Source organism: Diabrotica undecimpunctata, chromosome 4, assembly GCF_040954645.1.
Source record: "Diabrotica undecimpunctata isolate CICGRU chromosome 4, icDiaUnde3, whole genome shotgun sequence".
Classification (NCBI taxonomy): domain Eukaryota; kingdom Metazoa; phylum Arthropoda; class Insecta; order Coleoptera; family Chrysomelidae; genus Diabrotica; species Diabrotica undecimpunctata.
The window spans coordinates 134057665-134085391 of NC_092806.1; the positions used below are offsets into that span (position 1 = coordinate 134057665).

The 27727-nt window shown below is 32.5% G+C and overlaps 1 protein-coding gene and 1 long non-coding RNA gene across 3 annotated transcripts in view; one reads left to right on the forward strand and one right to left on the reverse strand.

The window, feature by feature from the left end:
- LOC140440067 (uncharacterized) overlaps window positions 1-23651 on the reverse strand; it is a 67896-nt gene extending 44245 nt beyond the window's left edge. The window contains exon 1 of the long non-coding RNA XR_011950779.1: window positions 23534-23651. This is a non-coding gene — a long non-coding RNA (uncharacterized lncRNA). The remainder of the gene's footprint in view (window positions 1-23533) is intronic.
- The window catches only part of LOC140440064 (uncharacterized), a 55127-nt gene continuing 50939 nt past the window's right edge, over window positions 23540-27727 (forward strand). The window contains exon 1 of one of the 2 annotated variants that reach the window (XM_072530325.1): window positions 23540-23677. Coding sequence is in view for 1 of the 2 variants with exons in the window: in XM_072530324.1 (XP_072386425.1) it covers window positions 23965-24002 (38 nt within the window). In the remaining variant the exon portion in view is untranslated. Of the gene's footprint in view, window positions 23678-23862; window positions 24003-27727 lie in introns of those variants that run through there. The other variant, XM_072530324.1, reaches the window with a different exon arrangement.

The window sequence follows — 27727 nt, forward strand, 5'->3', positions numbered from 1 at the left end:
TTTCCTCTTTACTAAAGTGGCCCTGGCAATTTCGATACGTCTTTTTATTTCATTATTTTGGCCTCCAGTTTCGTTTATTGAAGTCCCCAAGTATTTGTAACTTGATGCTTTTTCAATTTGAATGCTATTTATACTAATATGTGCTGGTTGTGTCATGTTCTTACTGAAGACCATATACTTGGTTTTATTGGTATTGATACTTATGCCATAATTGTTGCAGGCAATATTTATATTTGTAAGTAATCGTTGAAATTCTTTTACTGTTCTTACAACTAGTACAGTGTCGTCTGCGTATCAAATATTATTTACAACCTCCCCATTGATTATGATTCCTTCGTTTGCTTGCAAAAGGGTTTCCTGGCAGATGCTTTCACTATAAATATTAAATAGCAGCGGTGACAAAATGCATCCCTGTCGTACTCATCTACGTATTTCTATTGCTTGTGATATCTCATTTTCTATTTTGATGTTAGCTTTCTGATTTCAATATAGATTGTCTATGTCCTTTCTTTCAAGAATGTCTCTTAGCTTATCATGGCGTACTCTGTCAAACGCTTTTTCAAAATCGATAAAACATGCATGTACTTCCTGATTAACGTCTAGGCATCTTTGTGTAAGAACATTCAAACCGTTAATACCGTTACTTAATAGTAAAAAATAGTATAAGTAGGTAGGCAGATTATTATTTAAAATGTGAGAAAATAACTGTATGATGATGAAATAATAGGCAGTTGTTTGTCGTAATAATAAAAGAAAAGAAGAATATTTTGAATTTAACAGTGGTTATTGTACTGTTCCATAACATATAAGAATTTCTTTCCTAATAAAACAGAATGAGCCACACCGAACCTGTTATTCTGATTTTTGTCTGCCAGTGAGGTCTCGCTTCGTCTTTGATAATTGTCTCCCAGCATCCCCACATGATTTGCGGTGTCGTTGATTTTTACCTGTAGAAGAGGAAGCGCAACCTGCATGCCCATGCCCTTCTCTCGTGCCTTGTGCTTGCGTTTTTTATTACTTTTGTTGTGAGATTCGTCTCAGGTGATGCTGGTTTGACTGAATGTGTATTTCCACTCGTAGTATGTAGTTCCGTATACGCTTGACTTGGTGACTGAAATATTACAGTCGGTGGTTTGTGTGGTTATGAGTGTGTCGCTGTTATTTTTTCTATATTATTAGGTTGACGTTAAAGGTAAGTTATGTTTTCATTTTATAGCAAAAAAATAATCTTTATATAAATTTTAAATGAATACATCTGTGTGTAATTTAAACTTCCAATTTTTTGGATAGAGTTCAAAGCTATTTAATAATGCAGGGAAAAATAATTTAAATAGAAATGTATTCTGTATATATATATATATATATATAGAAGTGATTATTTCGACCAAAAAATAATTTATAAATACGTTCGAATTATCGGGTAAAGTGGTCTGTAATGAAAATCTTTCTTTTTTCTGAGATACTCAATATTTCGTCATTTATTTAATAGCTTCCTCAGAAGTAAACTAAAACAATTTAAACATTACAAAAAATGGCGTACAAATATTTTTTTTGTAATGTTTAAATTGTTTTAGTTTACTCCTGAGGAAGCTATTAAATAAATGGCGAAATATTGAGTATCTCAGAAAAAAGAAAGATTTTCATTACAGACCACTTTACCCGATAATTCGAACGTATATATATATATATATATATATATATATATATATATATATATATATATATATATATATATATATAATATATAATTTAGCTCTAAAACTAATTAAGCCACACAAAATTCAATGATAAAAGTAATGTCTCTCTGTGACTCAGGCTTGCACTAGAAAATTCTAGGTTCAAAAAATCGGAAAAAAATCGAAGCCAATCAAAAGCGAATCAAGAGCAGAGTGATGGGGCGTTATTACTAGTTAAATGCAATCAGAAACTGTAATCATTTGTGCTCTTAATAACTCTACGAGTTGCAAGATTAAGATAAACCCTTAACTGGTATGGTGAAAAAAGAAAACGTTTTAAGGTATGACAAGGTCAAACTAGACCTCTGAATTTTTGTGTTAACAAAACAAAAAATAAATGTACAAAAGTGAAAAAGTATTATATTGCTAATAATAAAGCTATAAAAACCAACATATATCACTAATAACGTTTCAGGAACAACACATACAGGGTCAATAACAAAATTAGGTTAATGTTGAAAACATTGAAACAAACAAAAAAAACACATTATCGTGTCGAAAATAACGAGTTCTCATCTATAAATGTTCAGATCTCTTAAAAAAAATCAAATCAGAAGTTAATTTGCGAATATAACCAAATAAACAAGCAAGTTGTTGATACTTACATCTATTACAAGTATTTGTTTTGATACAATGATTTTTACAAACGTGTTTATGACATTTGTTACAATCAAGTGATTGTTTGTTACCATTACGTGGATAAACGCCTTGCACGTTTAGATGCTCTTTCAATGGGCCTATCTTAGTCTTGGTTATCGTGTGGAATGTGGCCAACTGGACGAATAACTTGTCTTAATTCCCTTGGAATGTGCACCATTTTAATTATGTGGAATAATCAGTTCAGATTCTGGATGGGCACTGTTATCTAAAATACTCCCATTTACGCTGGCAATATCCAAGATCCGAAACCAAATAGTCTGTGGCTATCTTCTAGTACGCCTTCCTACTTAATAATTAGTACAAGTTTGATCCAGTACACCCACTCCCACATAAGTAACATTGTAAAAATATATCATATCTTGCAGTTTTTTTTTCTGTTTGCAAAACTTTGTCATTATAAAACTGAAAATGAGAGAAACTGGTCAATTTTTTTGGAACGTACAGCAAGGTTACGTCTTTAGTAAAACCAAAGAATGATAGTACTCTTCCTACCTCTTTTGTTTCTTTTAATAATACGTACCTACATAAGTAAGTTTACGTTGTGGTAGCTTGTTGACCAGCTCTAGCGAGGAAAATCAGTTATCCCCAGTCACATTGCGGTTATAATTCACTATTGAGGCAACTAACGAATGAACATTGAGAATTGGTATAGTTAACTTCTTGGGATTCCGTATTTTATTTTCTTATGTAGTATACACAAAATCTTTTAATAAATAATGGGTGCGGGCATCATAAAGGCACATTAATTTTTGTTTATATTTTTCTGACTTATTTTTCATAAACATTCTAAATTTGCACTACCGTGGAAACCCATTAACATTTCAGTTATGGTTACATTCTCCACATGAATAGTTAGCATAACAGCTATTTACGAAACGATTGCCAGTATTTGAAAATACAATGTAAAAAAAATGGTTTGAACACATTCTGGCTTATAGCCTGGAATAAACCTTTCCCTAAACGAGGCTTTGCTATTTTGACGTGGACGATTAAAGTTCCGCCAGTATATTCCGAACAAAAGTGCGAAATACGGAATAAAGTTGTGTCAGCTTTGCACCCCGAATGACTTTGTTCTAAATATCTAGTGAATTCTGAACAGGACACCGTTGACAATTACGTTGGCAATATATAATGTGTGGTAACAAAACTAGCGGAAAAATATTTTGGAAAAGGTCACACATTGTATTGAGATAACTATTACAATAGTGTGAACATAAAAAAAATCACGTAGTAGAAAACTTGCGAAAAAACGAAAAGGGGAACCCGCAAGAGGTAGTAAAATACAAATTAGGCCTAGGTGAAAGCATTTTCAAATGGGGTACACGTAAACTCATCACCAATTACCATAAATACCCTCGTACATAGTACAAACTCATCACCGCCATAAAAGTAGGGTTTTCAAGATAAACCCTAAGAGATTGGTAAACTGATCACTGACGTACCTGCACCCCGGATCAGGTATAGACCATAAAATACTTGCAAACGGCTAGTTTCTGGTAATTTCACAGAATAATCCAAATCCAGATGTCTTAAATGCAACAGCAATTTATTGGTTTTTATTTTAGAATTCCACAAAATTCTATTAATAGCTACCTAAAATCATGCGAAAAGAAAAATTTAACAACAAAACTATAAAAATGCAATGAAAATCAAATAACGAAGTTAAGGACTACCTCCGATATAAACAAAAATAGCACACGTTGATAAATATTTTCATTTTAAAGTTCACTATCGAAATCCTATGCAACTAAATTTTTAGATCTCAAAACCATTTAGATTGGCAGATACGTCTAATAGGTCACACCGTCAGACATATTAATATCTCATGTTAAATTTTAAAGCAACTTTCTTAAAATAATTTCTGAATTTATTAAATTATCACATAAACGAGAAGTATAACAGGTAAGTGGCAATCTTTCGCATTAGAAACCAGGCAAAAATCCCGGTGATGAGTTTACCTATCTGCGGTGATGAGTTTACCAATCTCCAAAGGATGCCGGTGATCAGTTTACTATATCTCCGAGGGTCTAATAATTTTATGGGGGGCTATATAGTGATGAGTTCGTACACGTCCTTCAAATGCGGACTTTACACCAACAATAAATTCACAAAGAAATTCATAAAGTCGCTTCAAGGTCAAATTTAACATGTGTAAAATACAATTTGACATCCAATTTTGCCGTGAATAAATTCGTGAAGAAATTGACGAAATAGAACATGTCCTATTTTTCTCATTTATTGGACGTGAATTCAGTATCACCAACCTATGTAGATTTGGCGCGAAGTAGGGATAATAACTATTTTGTTTTTGATTATTAAACTTTGCATCTTTGTATGTCAAGTCGAGTTTTTATTTTTAGTTTTTTATTTGAGAATTAAAAAAAAATAGTTATGGAAAAGAGGTAGGTATATTATCCTATAATAAAAGACAGAAATTATGTATTTTTTTAGGAAAAACACAATATCGATGCAGAAAACTCTAGTTTTATTAAAAAGTTGTTTACTTTTCCCTTTCTTACATCATTTTATTTAAATATTATTTAGCATTAAATATTATTTATTTAATTAGCCAGCCAAGGCTGGCCTAGATATTAACCTCGCGAAAACAGAGTACCTATCTACAAGTGAAGAAGACATAGAAGATCTACAGATTGATGACAACGTAACAATCAAAGGAAAGGATAAATTCAAATACCTGGGGTTCATAATCACGAAAAAGGCAACAACAGAGGAAGAAATTACACAAAGATTAGGACAAACAAGAACAGCAATCCGACAACTTAACTCAGTATGGTGGGATAGACACCTAAATATGAAGACAAAAACGCAGATTTATAAAACATTAGTGCGAAGTATTATGACATATGGGGCCGAAAATTGGATCATAAACAAGAAAAACAGCAGTAAGATAATAGCAACAGAGATGGAATGCCTGCGAAGATGCTGCAGAGTAACAAGAATGGATAGGAGAAGTAATGACGAAATAAAGCAAAGAACATCAATAGAAACAGACATACTAACATATATAGAACAAAAAAGACTAAAGTGGTATGGACATGTAAGAAGAGCTAGCGACAGCAGATGGATAAAAAGAATAACCGAATGGAGCCCCATAGGAAGGAGGAAAAGAGGACGACCCCGAAAATCCTGGAGGAACGAAGTAGACGACGCCATGAGTAAGAGAGGACTAAACGATGGAGAATGGAACAACAGAGAGAGATGGAAACGGTTGAGCGAGGGAAGGCAGTGAATACTGTAGAATCCCTAAATATATATATTATTTATTTAATGCTTTGAGAATATGTAGTAAATATTTGTTAATAAAAGATTATAAAAGTCTACCTTTTTCTTCACTCCTATCTTTTATTTGGTAGTTGATCTAGTCATTAGATTTAAGTAAACGTTTTTATCTTCTTGAAATTTTAAAAATGGTTCAATCAACGTTTTCCAAGAAATATGGGTGCTATTGATTAAAGAAGATTTCTGAAACAGGAAAGGATGGTTTTCTTTGAAATGCCAAGTATTATAAGATTGGAAAATGAAAAGTATGGATATAGTACCTAGGTTGTCAGATTCTGCTCATGATTTTCAAAAACAGCAACTTGTAAAAAAAGACAGACTTATAAATTATTAAGTATCCAAATCATATCAAGGGTGTATCAGGAAATTCTCAAAATTTACAATAAATTCTCTAAATACATCAAGATGATTTTAAATTCTAATAATTTTGTGCTACTCCTTGGATATATTTTTTTGAACCAAATATGGATAATTTTATATTGTTGATAGGATTTTTAAATTCACTTCAGATCCGATTCACTCCTCTATTTTTTTTAACTAGATATGGATAATTCTATATTATTAATAAGATTTTAATTTCACATTCAGATATAACAGAATAGAAAGAAAGTTTCCAATGGAGGTGGCTGTACAGTTTAAATGATTCAGTCAAAGTGGAGACAATCTTTAAGATTTTTTTTACATCCTTTATTTATTGTAATCTGTTTCTACAATAAAAACAATAATCAATACGTTTATCACGTAATTAACACAGGAGATATCCGTCCAGTGACAAAAATCCTTTAAGATAAATTTCTAATATATATAAATATTTGAAATATAAATAACACTTTAGCAAGACATTTACTAACATATTAAAAAAATAGCAATAGTTAAAATACACACAGAATTATAAGTTATAGGTATATATAGTTTAAGTTGTAGCTATAAAATGATAGAGTATTTATGTATGTAAAGGTATAGAAAGATCTAAGGGATCACGGCGTTTTAGTCTTTCTCTCCTCGGTCGCTTAAGTAGGTCTTGGGCAAGCGTATTTGGGTGGTTCAGTAGTCTATTTTTGTAAGTGCCACTGAGTGAGACAACGGTGTCTTTAATATTTTGGATCTGAAGGTCTCGATGTATAACATAATTGGGCACATACCATGGTGCATAGGTAATATGTCTCAAAACTTTAGATTGGAAACGTTGAAGTTTCAGTAAATGAGAATTAGATGCTGTACCCCATATCTGTATACCATAGGTCCAAACTGGCTTTAGAATACATTTATACAGTAATAATGTGTTATGTAGACTTAATTTGAATTTTTGGTTCATGAACCAATACATTTTCCTGTAGGTATATTAATCTTAGTTGCAGTCGCTTTGTCCAGATGTGCTTTCCCCAATTTAGTCGGCTGTCAAAATGTACTCCCAAGAATTTAACATCACTTTTTTTTGGGTATTATGGTATTGTTTATGCGCACAGATGATACACTCTCTTTTCGTAAAGTAAATGTTGTATGTGCTGATTTGCTGCTATTTACTTTAACTCGCCACAGTTTTAACCATTTCTGTAGTTTATTTAAATGAATTTGTAAATTTTGACACGCTATAACAGAAACCGAGCTAGAAGCCATTATCACAGTATCATTTGCATAGGTAGCAATTGTGCTGTTTACTCTTGTGGGAATATATGCCGTATAGAATAAGTATAAAGTTGGGCTCAATATCCTCCCCTGAAGTACTCCCGATAGAATTGGAGATATGTTTGATACTGCTTCATTGTATCTTACCTGAAAATATCGATTGGTAGGATAGGATCTCAGAAGTACATACAGAGAATGAGAAAAGTGAGTTTTTATTTTAGATAGCAGCCCCCCATGCCATACTTTATCAAATGCTTGTGAGACATCCAAAGAAAAAGGCTGCAGTGCAGTATTCTTTCTTTTCAATTGCATCTCTGGCTACTTTGGCAACTCTATGTACCTGCTCAATTATTCCATGTTGTTGCCTGAATCCAAACTGATAATCAGGTATTAACTTTTGTCTGTCGACTATAGAATTCATTATTTGAAGAAGTCTCCTTTCAAATATCTTAGAGATAATTAAGTAAGCAAACTGATTGGAAGATAGGATGATAGTTCGTATGGATGTTTATTTGGTTTCGGTATTAGAATAGTTTGTGCCATTTTCCATTGAAATAGGAAGAAAAAAAAACTTTAGTATATCGTTAAATATGTACATAACATTTCTAATGGGACCATCATGCTTATCCTGATGTTTAAGTTTTTTAGAGAGTTTCCAAATAGAGTAATTTGTGTCATCTGTCGCAGTGAGACTTTCAAGAAATTCATTTATGCCTTGATCTTTGTATTTGTGTAGTTCTCGTTTAAGCAAACGAGTAGCTCTATTTAGTTAGTTTTGTTCTCAGCAGATTTAGAAGTTTGCCACTGTTTTCTTAGTTTTCTCTTTTCGTTGATTAAGATTTTTATATGATGTGGATATGGTTTACAGTTATTACTCGGATTTAGATTTGAAGTTGCTCTTCAAGCTGCCTGTTGAATGATCGATGTAAGGTGATGAACTACTTCCTCAATATTTTCATTTGTTTTAAGAGGAAGATTTAAGTTAATTGCATTTTGAATATTAACTCTAAACATACTCCAATTTGTTTAATGATTTGAAAACATGGGGTATTTATTTGTATTATATACATGCTCCATCACATCAATAAATATGGGGGAATGGTCCGACGAAAGGTCAAAGGAAGATGAGATCGGGTATTTTATTTCTATCTGTAGACCAGTAGGTTGGTTGCCCAGTAGAAATTGTAGTTAAGTTATTTTTGTTAAATTTACCCCCCCCCCCCATCTTCTGCAATATTGCTCACCTGCTGCAATAAAGCGATGACCAAGCCCATTGAAATAACTAGAAAATGTTCTTCTTTAATTATTTTACCAGGGGGGCAATACGCCACTGACATCGTTATGTGTCCTTTACTAAGTTCTACAGATATAAAGGTTTCCTAAATGTTGATTTCACACACTTTATTTATTTCGTGATGTTTTATGTTACTTCTAATGATTAACGCAGTTCCACCATGACCTTTTCAGGGTGTGGTGTGGCATAGGTGCAAAAATTTGGCATACTAAAATGGCTCTTGTTTGTCATATGAGCTTCACAGACCATCATGATATCAAGATTATTTAATTTAATAAATGCCTTAATCTTTAAGATGAATTGCTAAATTAAGACATTATTGAACTTCCTTGTTGCAGATGTTTTTGTGTTATGGGAAAACCTCAGAAGGATCATTATTAAACATATAATTTTTTTCTTAATTTTTTATTAAAGTTTTCTTTCAATGCATGTCTTCTGCTAGTTCCATTTCTCTAACATGTTTCTTTTGTGCTCTTTTCTCCTGTTTTTCTACATGAAGCCGTTGGTCTGCTACTAATTTTGTTCTTTCTTCAAATACCTAGGCTCACAACCATCGATATATATTTCACTATATCGATATCCACTACTTTATTATTTATAGTTTTTTTGCTAAATTGACTATTTTTCTTTAAAATGCAGGATTCCATATCCTATGATAAAATCTGTAAATATGATTTTTTTATTTAGAATAAAATCATAGTTGTTTGTGTATAACAAAAATTAAAATTAGCTTTTATTCCTGTTATGATTCTTAATTAAATTATATAATATTTAAAAATAGTTTAGTCCTACCCTACCCTACTATTGAATAGAGCAAATTGTAATATGTTAAAGACAAATCATTAAAATTGTAAAGAATCAACTCACAAACTAGTAGTGAAGTATAACTGGTTATTTCCATTTATTTTTAAGTATGCATTTCTTTAAAACTTCTCTTCTTAATTAGAATTCTACACATCTCAATATTCTAACAATAAACATATTTATTTGTATTAGGTATCTCTTGAGAAAATATTATGACAAGTGGTTAACAGATGATAAAAGTATTGTACCTTTCTTTCTTTATTATTTCGACTTGGCGCAGGCAGGTATTTTATTTAAATAAATGCTTTTATTATTCTAAAAGTCACAATGAATTGATTAACATTTCTACTGACTACAATAAATTTTTAGTATGTAATGAATGCTAGATTTTCTTGTTCTATTATATAAAATTGCCACTTTTTCTGTGTCTTCAGCTATGTTGTCCTTATTTAAGTTATATGAAATTATATTCTGTGTCTAAAAATCAACAGTTTCCACTTCTTCTTCTTCTTACGATGCCTATCCGTTCCAGATGTTTGCGATCAACATGGCTATCCTAACTTTGCTTGCTTCTATTCTGAATAGTCCGTCTGAATAGTCTGTCGATGTATTAAACCACTTTCTCAGGTTTTGAAGCCAAGATATTCTTCTTCTTTCTGGTCTTCTCTTTCCAAATACCTTGCCCTGAAGAATGAGTTGCAACAAGCCGTATCTCTGTTCATTCCTCATAACATGGCCAAGATATTCTAGTTTGCGCTCTTTGATGTTGTTGATAATCTCGCATTCCTTGCCTATTCGACGTAGGACCTCATCATTAGTCACACGATCCACCCATGAAATTCTTAAAATACGTCTGTAACACCACATCTCGAATGCCTCGAGTTTTCTTAAAGAAGCTTCGGAAAGTGTCCAGGCCTCTACTCCGTATAATAACGTAGAAAATACATAGCATCTAATGAGAGAGATTTTGGTAGCAAGTGGTAAATCGTGACTTCTGAAAAGAGACTTCATCATTATGAACGCCGATCTCGCTTTTCTTATGCGTTGTTTTATTTCACTGGAGTGATCCCATTGGCTGTTATTGTTGGTACCAAGATATGTGTAGCTTGTCCACTAATTACATATAATTTCCACTAATTTTTACCTCTTATTCAAGCTCTTACTCTATACCAAATTCAGCATAATTTTTTATACAATCTTAATCACTATTTTCTTTTTAAAACAATATTATTCTTTTTAGATTACATTTCCAAATATATCCTTATTCAAACAAATAACAATAAATAACATCCAATCATAAAACCATTGGTACTACTGACATAATGACAGTTGATATTAAAAATTTTTTGAAGTCAAAGAAACTTTAAAGTCCAAGATATTCACGATTTTATTGACACAGAAATTGATAAATAAATTCATGAATTTCTTCGTGAATTTATTGTTGGTGTAAAGCCCGTAATAAAAATAGAATAGGGGGGGGGGGTTAGACAAGGAGACCCAATGTCACCTAAACTTTTTAATACGGTGCTAGAACATGCTTTTAAGAATTTGGATTGGATGACAAAGGGAATAAAAATAGATGGAGAATATCTAAACAACTTACGTTTCGCCGATGATATACTTATAATAGCTGAAGATCTAGGTATGGCAAGAGAGATGGTACAGGAACTCGTTGTGGCTACAGAAAGTGTAGGTTTAAATATAAATATCTCGAAAACAAAAATCATGACCAATTTGGTACCCAACCAGAACATCAGTATTGGTGGAAAAGAAATAGAACTCGTATATAGATATAAATACCTGGGACATGAAATTATGATTGGCAGGGATAACCAGACTCATGAACTGAAGAGAAGAATCGGCCTTGGGTGGGCAGCATTTGGAAAACTGAGAGAAACTTTTAAAAGTGAGCTGCCCACATGCCTAAAGAGAAAGGTATTTGATCAGTGCGTCCTCCCAGTCTTGACGTACGGAGCAGAAACACTTACCTTAACAAAAGCAGCAGCTACCAAACTGAGAGTCACGCAGAGAAGAATGGAGCGGTCCATGTTAGGAATAACTCTGCGAGACAGAATAACCAACGAAGACATCAGGAGAAGAACCGGAGTGACTGACATCATCGAGAAGATAGCCAGACTAAAATGGAGATGGGCAGGACACATAGCCAGAATGACAGATGGGCGATGGACAAAGAGGTTATTGGAATGGAGGCCAAGGGAAGACAAGAGAAGCGTCAGTCGACCACCTACAAGATGGACTGATTTAAGAAGACTCAATAAAAACTGGATGAGAGCGGCGCAAGATAGACGGGGTTGGAAACATGAGGAAGAGGCCTATGTTCAGCAGTGGACTCTTGAGGCTGGATGATGAAAGCCCGTATAAGGACGAAACTTAAGTACTCCCTTGGTAGCGAACGTGTTAATGAGGCCCCCTTAAAAAGTATAACAATTTTTTTTCTCCATTAATATCTGACTGTATAATTAAATATCTAGTTAAATTTTACCAATCTGTTGATTTATTAATAATATAAACTGTAGATGTAAATGTTTAATGAGTACTGCTATTATCTATGTTAAAAATAGTTGCAGAATTACGTAGTTTTTTACATAGTTTATTATTTATACAACCTTTAACGGTAACTGGAATATAAATTATTTAAAACCTTTAAAAACCTACCGGTATTTGTTTAACATTTATTTTGCATAAAATATTCACGTAATTATCTATTAATGTGTTTTCGTATGAAGCCGAGATAGAATAATATCCTTACTAATTTACCGAGAACGTGTTGCGTTAAAGATAATTCAGAATCTTAACAATCATTTTTGAACAGCAACAATTTTATTTGCTTGCGGTTTACATTCAATGTCACCACATTATGATACAATATTTTTTATTAAACACGAAATCTGTATGGTTTATTTTCAGACGTGTCACAGTCTGATGGGTATTTCAATTAGAAGTAATTTAGAAACGTGTTAAATTTTACTTTGTTGAGTCTACGCTAGAAATAACAAAATAATTTATTTAAGTCAGTTAATAATTCAAATGTTCAAGATAATTAACAAAAAGTATTACTATTGTTATTAGAGAAGCTGTTCACAGGAGTGATTGAGTTACTATCAAAGATCATCATGATTATCATGGTGCTACAGCCCTTTAAAGGTCGCGACCTTCTCCAGAAAATTATAAAACACAATAAAATACCAGAATAATGAAAAACGAGCAAACTAATTCTACTATTCAAAAAAGAAGATAAAGACAGCCAGAAAACTACAGAGTTAAGTAAAGTTAAACTTGTTAAATACTACGCTAAAACTTACAACATTTTACAAGTGCTAATAAATCAGTGGATAGTAGAAGAACGTGTCTCTCTCTTGTCGTTTCCTCATTGCTGAGGATCGTAATTTCCTACAATGCGGGCTATCAATTCTCTCCATCTCTTGCGATTTTGGGCTGCTCTCATGGACTCGGAAAACGTCTCTCCAGTGGCTTTCTGTACTTGATCTGACCATCGGATAGGTGAGCGTCCTCTGCCTCTACGTCCTTCTACGTTTCCGCACACAATTAGTCTTTCTAAGTTGTCATTGTCTCTTCTCGCAATGTGGCCAAAAAACTTAAAAACATTTGCAAGACACTGAGAGGAGAGTCTGGTATGAATGTTTAGCTCTTCTAGAATCGACTGATTGGATCTGTGCTCCGTCCACGAGACGCGTAGCATTCGTCTCCAGCACCACATTTCGAATGCGTCAATCCTTTTCCTATCCTCTGATTTTATTGTCCATGTTTCGGCACCGTAACTGAAGATTGAAAAAATGAGTGTCCGTACCAGTCTCATTTTGAGTTTTTTGGATAAAGAGCGGTCCTTCCATATTTTTGACAGTCGACTCATCGCGTTCTTGGCCATCCCTATTCTTCTGCGAATTTCCGTATGGGAGGAGGCTGCATTGTTTAAGGAAGATCCTAGATACGTGAACTCGTCTACTTTCTCGAATTGATTTAGGGCGCCTGTTGTTTGGAGGATATTCGCGTGGTCCACAATCATGATTTTTGTTTTCTGATTATTAATCCTGAGCCCACACTTGTTGCTTTCGGTTTCTACTCTCTTTATCAGTCTCGACATCTCCTCTTCAGATGTTGCTATCAGTGTTGTATCGTCTGCGAATCTTAAGTTTGAGATCTTTTTTCCTGCAATGGAGATGCCGCCTCTCCATCCATCGAGTGCGTTCCTCATTATGTATTCTCCATATAAATTGAACAGGTCTGGAGATAGTATGCACCCTTGTCGTACACCTCTGCTGGTTTTGAGATTGCTGGTTTTCAATTCTTATTTTAACTGAGTTATCTTCGTATAAGTTTTTAATTAATATTGCCAAATGATCTGAAACTCCCATCTCATGAAGAACTGTCCAGAGAACTTCCCACTTCACACAATCAAATGCCTTTTGGTAGTCTAGAAAACAGATTATTATTGGAATTTTAAATTCGCGGGCCTTTTCTATGAGCTGCCGCATATTAAGGATTTGCTCTCTCGTACCATTCCCTTTGACAAAGCCTGCTTGTTCTTGGGGAATTTGTTTGTCTAAGTATTGTTGCAAACGGCGTTTAATGATTCTTAGTATAAATTCTTCTATTCTTAGTATAATATTCGTTATAAAACAAATTACTGGGAAATCACTAAAGTATAATAGACCAGCATTTCTGTGTCTGATTGACCTAAAGAAAGCTTTTGACAGAGTAACACTCAAATATGTAATCCATCTTCTGTATAATAGAGAAGTTTCCCAAAATATTATAAAAACTATCGAAAACATCTACCAAAACAACAAAATGGAAGTCAGAATAGATAGACAACTTACAGAACTTATAGAAATAGGCAGCGGAATAAGACAAGGCGATTCATTGAGCCCCATGCTCTTCAATTTGATCATGGATGAAATCATCAAAAACGTTAACAACACCAATCTGCAGAAGAAGTATCGGACGACCGCGCAAAAGATGGAGTGAAAACCTTCCATAGAGGTATTAATCCACCAATAACAAGCAGAATTGCTTATAAAGATGAAGAGAAAGTAGAAGGTTGTATTCTTGTTGGTTGTATAATTTAAAAAATTATAATGTGTTTGGATCTGTCATTTTGTGTGTCGGTTTGTGTGTAGCGCTTTTACTTTGTTTTTATTTTTAAGCAGTCATTGTGTTAACTGCTTTTGTTCTGAAGAAAAATATCGATAAGTTTTGTTAACCCATTTGTCTCCTCTCCAGGCATCTCACATATGGATTTGGTCATCATGTTTTCCATGAAGTTATCATCATAGATATGGTTTCTCTCATTGTCGTATTTTCTTCACCTTTGGGGGGCCGCGTGTTTGTTGTCGTATCGTGTTTGGGTACATAGGGTACATTGCTGCAACGAAGTTCAGTAAAAATAAAAAAATAGCGAACTATACAAAACATGGTAAGAAAATAGATCTAATACAATTCCTTAAAATTATTTATAAAGTCGATTAAATGGCAAAAATGGCTCTTTGTCCATTATAAAACCATCATTAGCATACGTTAACCAGGAAATAAAAAAAAAACTTACAATAAAGTAAAAGACATCCCTGTAAATTATGGTATAAAATTAAAAAAAAAATACTCTTTAACAAAGTAAAATTTTACTTTATTGTAAATTTTTTTTAAACTAAAGTATTCAACCAACCACTGACAATTTCCCTTTTAAATTTTAACCAGAGAATGCAATCGTGTAGTTTTCGTATTATCGGTTCCAATACACAACACATTACACAATCAGTGTGAAGAATACCTGAGTCTTCTAGTGATCACTAGATCTCTCTAGTAGCATACTCTGGTATTTATTTTTTCTATAATTGCCACAGTAGTTGGTGCGTTTTGATTTGGTTTGAGTCTTCTTACAAACTCTCTCTGATGACGGGTAGACTCAGAAACACGTGTTAGGGAGTGGTAAGAGACTCGGATTAAATCAAAACGCAATCATTTTCGTATAATACCTGAGTCGTTCTCAATATGGTTTTAGAAAGGGTACAGGCACTAGAGAAGCAATTATAGAATTGACACTGATGGCAGAAAGGTATCTTGAGGTTCAAAAACGGCCTTATGTGTGCTTTGTCGATTATAGAAAGGCCTTCGACAGCATCAAACACGGAAAATTGATTAAGGTGCTAAAGGAAGTAGGGTTGGATGGACACGATCATAAGTAATACATACTGGAACCACACAAGATGCGTTCGAACAGGGAACGGAAACACCAAGTACATCGACATAGAACGAGGAGTGCGTCAAGGGTGTATTTTATCCCCCCTATTATTTAATGTATATACCGAATATATAATTAGAGCTTCTCTTAAAGATCGCCCTAAAGGTGCCAGAGCAATGGAATCATCATTAATAATATAAGATATGTCGATGACACCGTAGTATTAGCAGAAACAGAAGACCAACTAAAAATATTGATGAACATATTATTAGAAAAAGTCACAGCCTGGGCTTGGACATTAACTTTTCCAAAACCAAAATTCTGGTATTCCACAAAAACCCCCATGAACAAGTTACACTTAACATAAAAATAAATGGTATCACCCTTCAGAGTTTCCAAAACTTTATATACCTGGGCAGAGAACTAAATAGCCAACTAGACAACTTAAAAGAAATTAGAAGACGCATTGAAATAGCAAGATTTGGTTTCATGAATATGCGTAGAATGCTCTGTAATCCCAAGCTATTAGTCTCAATAAGATTGAGAACACTAAAGTGTTATGTGTGGTCTCTATTACTATATGGCTCTAAGACCTGGACATTAAAACAGTATGACGTCAACAAATTAAATTCATTTGAAATGTGGATGTACCGTCGAATGCTAAGAAAAAGCTGGACCAGCAGAACTACGAATGAAGAAGTATTGAGAGCAATGAACACATGCCCTCATCTGGTCAATACTATCAAAATTAGAAAGACGTCATATCTAGGACACATAATGCGCCATAGGGAATTTGAGCAGCTCCAGGTAATATTAGAAGGCAAAATTGAAGGTAAAAGGGGCATAGGACGAATGAAAAAATCTTGGCTACGAAACATCAAAGATTGGGCCCACACAAGAGGAAATGAATTAATTCATCAAGCTCAGAACAGAGAGAAATTTTCCATATTGATCGCCAACCTTAACAGAGAGGGCACTTGGGTGGAGGAGGTTCCAATACGCATGAAAATAAATATGGACTAAATACGAAGCGTTGATACAATCCTCTTTTCAAAAGAATTTTATCAGCCTCTTCACCGGCCCTCTTATCACTGGTTTTTACCTAATTATACATCTTCTTCTTGTAGTGCCTATCCGTTTCAGATGTCGGCGACCATCATCCATACAAATTCTTCTTCCTCTGCAAATAGTTTAAATCTTTCTTTCCTTTCATTTCTCTTGCCTAGACCAAATTCACCAAATAATTCACCGCTTTAATTATACATATCTCTCACAATCTTAACATACTTATTAGAAACTCCATTCTTATTTAGCGCACACTACAAAACTACTCCAGGATCCCTATCAAATTGTTTTATATTTACACCAATAAATGGAGACTTAAGACAGGGAGAGGCACTAGTTTAACACTATTTGTATTAATTATGGACGAATTCATTAAGACATGCGCAACATGGGGTAAAAAACTGAATATGGGGTAGAGAGATAGCTGAGTTGGTGAGATCATTTACACCAGATACAGGATACCGTACCAGTGAGAAGAGTGGGGGAAGCAAAAATATTGAAAAACAAAAAAAGGAAAAGACCACGACACACATGGGATGAAGTAATCGGAAAGATATTGGAGAGAAAAGAAGTGACCTAGAAGAACGGAAGAAAGTTGAGACGAAACCGCAAAGAATGAAATAAATTTACTCAGTAATATCGGTAAGTAATTATAACACATATTTAAATAAATTCTCTATTTTGCCGATATTTTTATAGCGCAAAATACAGTAACCATCTTAATAACATTTGAAATAATAACAAGTTAAAAGAGCGAGATAACGTGGCATTCATTAAAAGATATATTAAATTCGGGAGGCTTCATTAATCGGAATAATGAATTTAACATTGACTTTTTATTGGATTCTATAATTAGCGTAACCAGCAATTTCCCAGTTGTACCTGATAAATAATTAACGGGAGATTAAGAATAATTGCGACTTCCTTTATTTACAAACATTTTTATCTGAAAAAAAAACATTGTTGATCTTGATAAATGTGTTATTAATTAAATAAATATTGCTCAAATAAATTCTTTACTGATATTGTATATAATAGAACTTGTGATATTTCACGATTAAAAAAAATGGGAAATTGGAAAACCAATTAGGAATTATTCATCATTGTGATGAATGAACTTAAATTAATAAATATTTATATTTTTTTATGCCATCTTTTAATGCTAACATAGGAGTAAAAGTAGTGTTTAAACCCAACATTGAAAACACAGAAAACACGAACACTGCAATCATAGTGGGCACAGACTAGTGGATTTTGCGAGATTAAACCTTCACTAATATGCAGGTTCTCTAATTGTTTGATAATTTTTCTTAAATTCTGATATACTTTAATATCTTTCCTTAACTCAATAAGAGTCTCCTTAAACTCTGCAACTTCATGTCTGTACACATTCAAAGACATTCTTCTTCTTCGTTTTTTTTTGGGTTTCGATTGTATAATCATTTACCCAGTACATGTTAGGTTATGCTCGTCTTGCTCTAAGCAATGCAAAACCAGCGATAAATTTCTGTTTACTAGTAATTTTATAATAATAAGTAAAAAAAATTTAAATATCTATTTGAAAGAATTTGATAAATTTATTAAATATTTTTATAATTTTTGTGAGAGGGTTTGTATAGACTACTATGTAAAGATATTGGACTCTCACTTTTCCTATAAAATGTGTTTGCTTCGCAGATGATACAACTTTCATAAATACTGATATTATGAAATAGTGATATGGAATACTGATATACTAATATCAGAATAATTTAAAAATTAAAATAGATAGTGATACCCAGAAAGCAAAAAACTGGTTTTCACATAATGGGCTAAAGCTAAATAAAGAGAAAAATCAGAATTTTGATTTTTAGTTCTGATTGGAAGTATATCTCAAGAAATAGTGTTAAACTAGTAGGAATCTTTCTAGACGATAATTTGGACTGGAGTGCTCATATAAATTACTTAAGTTCTAGACTTGCTACAAGTATATTTTTAATACGCAACTTAGTTTATATGATTCCTAAAAATACCCTTAGAATGTGCTACTTTGCACTATTTCATAGCCATTTACAGTACGGAATAACTGTTTGGGGTAATTCTTCTTACGCAGATCGAATTTTTAAATTACAAAAAAGAGTAGTGAGGATACTTTAAAGATCAGAGTATAGGAAACACTGTAAACCTTTATTTCTGGATTTAGGTATTATGCCACTACCTTCACTCTATATATGAGACACTGATTAAAATTCATGCCAACAAAGGTAAGTTTAACATAAACTACAACGTCCATGCTCACGATACAAGATCTGGAGATGCTATTAGAGCACAACGTTTTAGGTTGACAAAGAGCATAAAAATTCGACTGATTTTAGTTTGTATAACTTTTTGCCAGATGAAGTAAAAAGTTATCGTTTAAGCTTAAAATTAAATCACACTTTTTGAAACATTGTTTCTATTCAAAAACGGAGTACCTAAGTACAGCTTTTACACAATAAAACTAGTTTGGTCAGGGTAGTTGCCGATTTTAATTATATTTCATGTTTTTTATAATTCCACAAAGTGTGTTTGTCGTTTTTTTTTTAATTTTTAATATTAAATAATATACATGTTTGTAATGTTTAAATTCGCCAAAAATTTTATATGTTTTATATGTATTGTCACTATTCCTTTGACTTGTCAAAAACAAAACTATTTTTGTATATTGATTAAATAAATTCTATTCTATTCTATACTTAGACAGAGCTCCAGCAAAATTGGTTAAAAATGAAGAAAAATGGAAGTAGGATTAGGGGATAATGTGTGTTTTATTTTATTCTTTGCGGATGATCAAATTATCATTGCCGAATATTAAAATGATATAAATTATATTTAATTAAGGAAAGCACAAAAGGTTTAGAGAAAAGTAAATATCTAGGAGTAGTCTTTAATATAAAATAAAATAGCGAGGAAGAAATACAAAGTAGAAAACAAAGGCAAAGTGACTACCTTAACAGTAAATTCTCTTTTCTAGGACATATTATTAAAAAGAGACACAAAAAACACAATTATAAAAGCAGAGGTAAAAGTATTAATATCTAAGAAAGTAGTGCTACCTCCGAAAGTTATGCTTATTGACGAGCATATAAAAAATGAAATGGGTATCGGCAGAAATATAGAAGATATTGAAATAAGACTATTAATTTGGTATGACCATTTTAAGAGAGTGTCAGAGGACAGATGACCCTGAAAAATATTGGATACCTTCAGAACGAAGAAAAAGAGGTCAATCATGCCTAAGTTAAAGATATTTTTTTTTATTAATAAAGAACACCTGAACTATCTATCAAAAAAGTAACCGGCGCTCGGTGAAAGTCTACTCAACATATATCGGCAGTCAACGTGTTAGGAACTGTTCTGTTTTGTCCTAATTTAATACTGATAAAAACAAATTGAAATAAATAATTAAAAAGGAAAAGACAGTAAAGATTTGATTTCACGTACAGGGCGCTTGCGCATCCGCTTATACGTATTTCGGCCCAATAGGCCTCATCAGAACGGATTTCGCAAACGCTCTGAACGTGAAATAAATCTTTTCTGTCTTAGAAAGCAACTCTAACATGGCTTCGTATAGATGCAATGTAGCGACATCTGATAATAAAATCGTAGACTAATTTTCGAAACCAAATTCAAGAATTCCTCTTTAATCTGTGCCTTCTAAGAATTGCAAGGCAAAACAGACGTTGATAAAGATGTTAAGAGAGACATGGGGAATCTAAAAATTGCATACCACAACATATCTCCTCAATTAAGCAAAATTCTTAGCGAATTGGTTTCTAGTATTCGTACAGAGTATATCGAAATAAAAAGGAAAAGACAGTTAAGATTTGATTTCGCGTACAGGGCGCTTGCGCATCCGCTTATACGTATTTTGGCCCAATAGGCCTCATCAGAACGGCTTTCGCAAACGCTCTGAACGTGAACTAAATCTTTTCTGTCTTAGAAATATGTTGTGGAATGCAATTTTTAGATTCCCCATGTCTCTATTAACATCTTTATCAACGTCTGTTTTGCCTTGCAATTCTTAGAAGGCACAGATTAAAGCGGAATTCTTGAATTTGGTTTCGAAAATTAAAATAATTAAAAATTTAAATTAAAAAAAAAAAAATTTTTATCAACCATAAACTTTCGAGTTTTTTCGTAGTTAATTAATCTTCCTTCACTTGAATAACGTTTCTTGGCTTATTTCAGATGCCCCTGAAGATGCGAGCGAAAGTACTCGTAAGATTTAATAAAAAACTAAGCTGGATATCTGCCTTTTATTTGATTAAAGTTCATTAATTTAATCATTTAACCATATATCACTTAATTAAATAGTTAAATACATTTGTTTTATTCGTAGAAACTAAGAAAACAGAAAACTTAGTAAAATAAAACTGTTATATCGAACGTTTATTGTTTTAAAAAATGTTGGTAATGGAACTCACTTAAAACTTATCAAAATATTTACGCCAGGATAAACTACTAACGAAATCTTAATTGCTTTAAGTGTATTTTTAACTATCAAAATGAAAAAGTATGTAGTTGAGCATAATAATACTAACATTTGGGGAGTCGCTATAAATTGCATAAAAATGTTTAAATTGCTTATACATGATTTTAGTAGATATTAGAGACACATAGAATAGTAAATAAATTTGATATCATCTCGTTATAAAAATGTTTTCAAGACTGAATATCAACAAAAATTAAAATAAAACTGTAAACCTTATGTTTAAACATGTTACAAACAAAAAATGTTATGTGTGCGCTTTTCACATTTAGTGCACTCTAAACGTGTGTTTCTTTCTCCTACAGTACATCTACCTTGTAATGTACTTTTAGAAATATGATTTATTTCGTCAAATCGCATATCTCTAAGAACTGGACAAGTTGGACCACCTTTTCTTTTCCTTGAGTTTGCACCAACTTTAATCAGTGCCGTAGCAACATTTTTTCATAATGTCAAATAAGTTATAGTACTTTCAGGATTAACATGTTGGTAGAAACGGAATGCTGCTACTACCTCTAAATTCAAGTAGTGTGAAAATAAATTCCACCACCATTTTTTTGATCTTAGTCTTGGACGATAATTAGCACACATTCAATCGCAAAGGTCGACACCACCCATTCCAAAGTTATACTTATTAATCACATTTTGTTGTTGACACAGTCGCAGGTATCATCCTTTTGGTATCCCAATTTCTTCAGGTTACTAGCACAACGTGAGTGAAACGCCAGTCTTAGTCTGTTTAGCGTTTTTTTTTTTTGTGGGATACGGCAAATTGTTTTCAGCGGCCATTTCCTCTGAGGGGGCAAAATGTTTTGTAGCTAACGCTTGCCATAGGTGTACTCGCCGCGTCTTTGGCTATTCGGGAAGGGATTGTGATTTTTTCAGAAAGCTTTTCCGAGATCTTAGTCTACTTGGCTTAACTTGGTGGTCATACAAGGTGTGTCTTCGATCCGTCTTCTGCTTCTTTCGTTCTATTTCTGACGTGACCTGTCTTCTGATAGCATATATAAGTCTCCGAATATATAATGTCTTTAATGATTATACATTTGAGATATATGTTCGACCGATAAACAGTGTTGTTCATATATTCATTCTAAGGATTTTGGGGAAATATTTATTCCTCCAATTATAAATTTTTTTTTAATAAATGAACATAAAGGAAAACAATGTTCAGTAGATTTGTACAAAGGTTTCAGTACAGTTCTCTTAATTTAGTCTTTAATAACAATCAAAATACCTTCTCTTTTTGACTTATGATTAGTATAAAGATCACATCTAAAAGTTCTATATGAAGGTATTTAACATAAAATAGAACTATTAAGATCTTAAATTTTTGTACAAAGTTTAGCGACGTTCTAACAATAAACTTGTTATTACTCCAGTCATCAGAGACAGAATGAAACTCAACTTCTAAAAATCATACGAACAAGCTGAATTTTGAGAAGAGTATTAATTTTCGAGCCACAAAATATACGCAAGAAAGTTTACCACTTTTACCCACGGGCTTCCCCCTAAAACCCGGCTTGTAGGGGGCTAAAAACGCAAAAAATCGATTTACCAAGAATCTGTACGCCGTAGAAAAAAAATAGAGTCCCAAAATGAATATTCTTTCCCTTGAATGATTTAATTTTTGGTACAATATTTCTTTATTTTATGGAAATGTCTGTTTTGCTTTTATCTACTTAAATAACTTTCACTAAATCATCCATTGCTTTTTTACAATAATACAACAAGTTTTTTGGGAGCAATTGCTAATGAAATCCGCACTTATAAGAAATTAAATTGTTAATAGGATGATTCGGATTTAGCGGGTCAAAATATACGAAAATCAGTTGAAAATCTCATGGATTTCAATCGGTCACGAAACCCTCCGTTGCTTCTAGACTAAAAAATGTTTTATACATTATAAAGCAGGTTATCGCAAAACAAAAGGATTTAACCTAGCAAGGTATATTTTATTTATATATTTTGAAAATATATTTAAACTGGATTTAATAAACACAAACTATTCGAATTAAAAATAGAGCCAATTTACCTGATACGAGCAATTACGTGTATACAATCATTCGATCTTATTTGTAAATCTTCATCTGTTGTAAGATATGTTCTCTATTATATATTGTAAATAGTATTATTATTCATAAATTATTGTTTAAATGTTTAAATATTCTTTCTCAATTCATGTACACGATAAGAAAGTTTGAATAGTAGAAATTTACAAATGGATACATTTTGTACATTTATTTATAGCGCCGGTGTTTGAACTCATTATTTAAAAAGTAAAGAGTACCTATTCTACTTTTCAACAAAACCATACCAACCTGTCCACACCAAATCATTCCTATTAGATAACAATTCTATTAAGAGTGTACTTTTATTTGTTGCAGCTAATTTTATCCAGCATCATCATTTCAAAATCGACTCCGTAGTGAAAAGGAACACCTGCAGTTAAATAGTGTTGTGATGTAAGTGTGACATATATTAATACCAACAAATAATAGCACGTGAGAAAAGAAATAAATTTGAAAAAATTACAGTGATTTGAAATACGCGTATAAAAATTTTCGATTGTGTACTGTTTTGTTGTGTTATACAAATGTTATAAACGTAATTTTCGTAATTATATCGCAATTATATCTTGATTTATCAAAATCGACATGTGACAAGGCTTATCTCCTACACAATGGACGTGTATAGTTAGACGGGTTGGAAAATACGAGTACATAGAAGCGCTCACAAAGACAGTTATTGAATGGTGTTCATACCAAATATGTGCAAATGTTGTCAGAGGTAAGAAGTTTTAATTAATTAAAATATTTTTAATGTACAACAATGATTAAAAGCAACTGATTTATTGATATATATTACAGTGTATTTATTTATGACGCTCATAAACACGAAAGATGCTGGTGATTGTTTAAATATAACATAAGATAAAGTTTGAAAGATGTTTTGTATAACTTTTAGAGTAAAAATAAGTTTAACGTACATCTACAATTTCATAATATTTAATAAGACTAATTAAGAAAAGAAAATGGTATAAATTAGGGCCTAAACAGACTCATAGAAAACACAAAAAACTCAAATTCTTAAAGGGTAGGGGAGCGCCGGAAGGGGTTTGGACAATTTTTTAATAAATAATTCAGTAGCTTGGTTCTAAAAGGGCCAAAGTCATAAAACGCTGTTTTTGGGAAACTGCTTTAGAAGATTCTTATACAAAATGATCTACAGTTATTGCTAATATTTTTTATATTGCAACACTGTTTTTTTGTCTTGTCATTCTTACATAGATTACGGAATGTTTGGCATCAGTAAAACTGACCCACATTTGTTTTTTTTTATTGGAAATATGACATTGGCCCTTTTAAAATAACAAAAAAATACTCCAAAATGTTACTTTGGCCCAATTAAGGAATAATAACATTGCAATAATTTGAAGAGATTAATGTTTATTTTATAAAAACATAGTCACAATCAGTAGGATTACAATGGTAATATTACATCTCATCATCTTGATCGTACTCCTCATCTGCAATAAAATTATCCGTTGCAGATGGTGATGTAGTCAAAGTATTGAGAAACTGAAGGTAATATGGACGACTACTCTCCTCAACGTAAGGTAACATGTCTTTCAGATGTTGTGTTTTATTCGCTGGTATGCCCAATGGTTTATCAGAGATTGGTAACAAACGAGTAGTTCCAGAATTTCTAGTTCTTGTTCTTAATAAGCTCAATGTTTTATAAGGCTCATCGTCGGTAAAGGAGTTTTTGTATTTCATCACGCCAAGATTTTCACTTGAATAGTCTTATTATAGAATAAGTCTTATTTTAGACCACACCACTGGTTGTCCTTGAGTATTGGTTTTTGCATGCTGAAATTTGCCAGATAATAATGATTTAAAACAAAGAAATTCTTCTTGCTTCATTTCTTGGACAAAAATTGGTGGTTTTCTGGGTATTAGACGAATAAGGTTAGCCCAGTCTCTAGGAATATCTACCCTGGCAGTAGTAGAATTTTTAGTTTTTTCTATTGCAGCATATATTTCTTTGCAGTTTTCTCTCGAGCGTAGTGACTTTGAAACGAAGGAAACATCAGAATGTGTTGCCTTATTACATCTTTCTCCTCTTCCTTTATTTTTGGATGGTTCGTATGTTTTCCACGACCATCGCTTGAGCAAATATTTGATGTTGAGGAACGCTTTTTGTTCATTATTACCCAAACTTTTTTTAAGGTTACATCTAACGTTGATAAAAACATAACTTGGCAAACCTCAATTCTCTCTGAGTTACAATCTAAATAATATTGCCTGCTATACTTTCTTCTACTTGTTTCATTACGGCCTCTTATTCTTTGTACTGCCTTCTCTCTTTCTTGAATGTGACTGGCAATAAACTGATTTTGAGCTTCCCAAGCAAGATTATAAAATTCACTAAAAATGGTCTGCCTTTCTTCATTTGATAATTTTTCAAAACATTTCTTTCGGCATTGACATGGATTTTTTAATGATTTCTCTGAAATCTTTTTACCTTGAATTGTAACATATTCTTTTCCAAGTGTTTTTAAGTTCTTTCTTTTATTCTTTTCCCAATTATTTGGATTACGCTTCCTTTTTCTAATTTGTTCTCCGTCCAGAACTTTTTTTCTTCCTCTTCTATAAGAAGTTTCATTCCAGACAGTCTATGTTCTGATTCTGCAGTAATATGATTGTCTTTTTGTATTTTACTAGGTTCTGAGTTGTCCGAGTCAGAAGAGTCACTATCATAAGGTTCAAATTTATCACTTGAACTTCCATCAAAAGTCTTAAATCGTTCTGAGTTATCATCTTCTTCTTTATATATCACAGAAGATTTCGACCTCAGTTTATTCTTTATTGTATTTTTCGATGATGATTGTTCAGTTGTTATATCTTGTAATTTATTGTCTGAAACAAAGAGAGCAAAAAATTAATTATCTGAAACAAAGAACTATTTACATTGGTTTATCTACCTGGCGAAATGCTTAGTCCAGGATCATAGTTTTCTTGTAAAACAGTCGAATCATCCTGTTTTGGAGGCAGCGGCACATTATCTAAAATTTAAATAAAAATTGTTATTAAATTGCACTAAGTGATTTGAAAATAAGATTTATAGGACTGAAATGTCTTAGCATAAGTTACTAATATTCATACAGTCGGCCTAGTCACTAAATTTGTCCTACATGGTACATTTTTTGAGTATACAATTTTTTACTTAGTTATCATTTCGTCCTTACATCTAAATCTTGTAATATTACCAATTTTTAAAATAAAGTTAACCTATTTACTTACCGGCTTGTTTATTTGCTTCCATTTTGTCTAACTTACACAAGTTAACAAGTTTCTTTCCACGATATAACTGCTCCATCACTTTTTGTATTTTAAAACACACACTCAGAGGCCTCAGAGCCACTGTCGATTTTTTAATACAAAGATTAGGTACTACTTTTGCACTCACGATAATGTGTATAGACAGAAACCTAACCTAGAAATAAGGGGCCAATGTCAAATCAAATCGAAGAAGGTTTTGTTAAAAAAGGGCCAATGTCAACATTGGCCTGTATAGAAATAAAATTTTTAGAAGCATTGAGGCTGAAGTCTACATTGGTCCTTTTTGCTTTAAAAATTAGTATTGATTAGAGATTGACATTGGCCAAAAGTAATGCTGTAAGTCTGTTGTTACTCTATCTAGACATTGGCCCTTTTTACACAGTGTTGTTTATTTGAAATCTAAGACAAAAATGCACTTATGCCCAAACAGTCTAAAATTGACGTTGGCCCTTTTAGAACCAAGCTACTGAATTATGGCGTGGACATGGATAACAAATATCTAAAATTTTGAAATCATACTGATTAATGTATGTCTCCCCACTATATATTTGCATAGTTTGTGTACAAATATAACAATGTGAATGAAATATTCGCATATATATATACTTGAAGTATTGTGTCCAAACCCTCCCGACTGATCGGGAGTGTCTGGACAATAAACTAATAAATACAAAAATATTACTTAAGGTTTTATTTGCCCAAAAAAGCTTTAGATATCAATAAAACAAAATATTCATTATTAAAATAAACTGTACTGGAAAAAATCAATGTTAAAATATATCATGTCTTTATATCTAGCACTTTGATCTGTCAAAGGATTTGGTAACCTTACAATCACTTCTTCGTATGTTACAAATGTTGGAGGCTCTTCACTAACTATAAACCGGTTGAAAGCAACTTTCTTTTTCAAAAATTTCACGTTATAGCCATCTACAACAACTTACACTTTTACTTTTACTTTTTCAAACACCTTACAAACCACGAAACTAACAATTCGTAGTCTAGTAAGGTCCTCATCCTGATCTTCATCATTTTCCAAATCTAAATCTAAAGATGAGTCTTTGTAAATCACTTCTTTTTCATCGGAAGAACACTCGCTTATTACTTTCCTCGTTACCATCTCTATTTTTTTTTTTTTATTAATTTGTGGTGTCTCTTTTTTTAATTTCT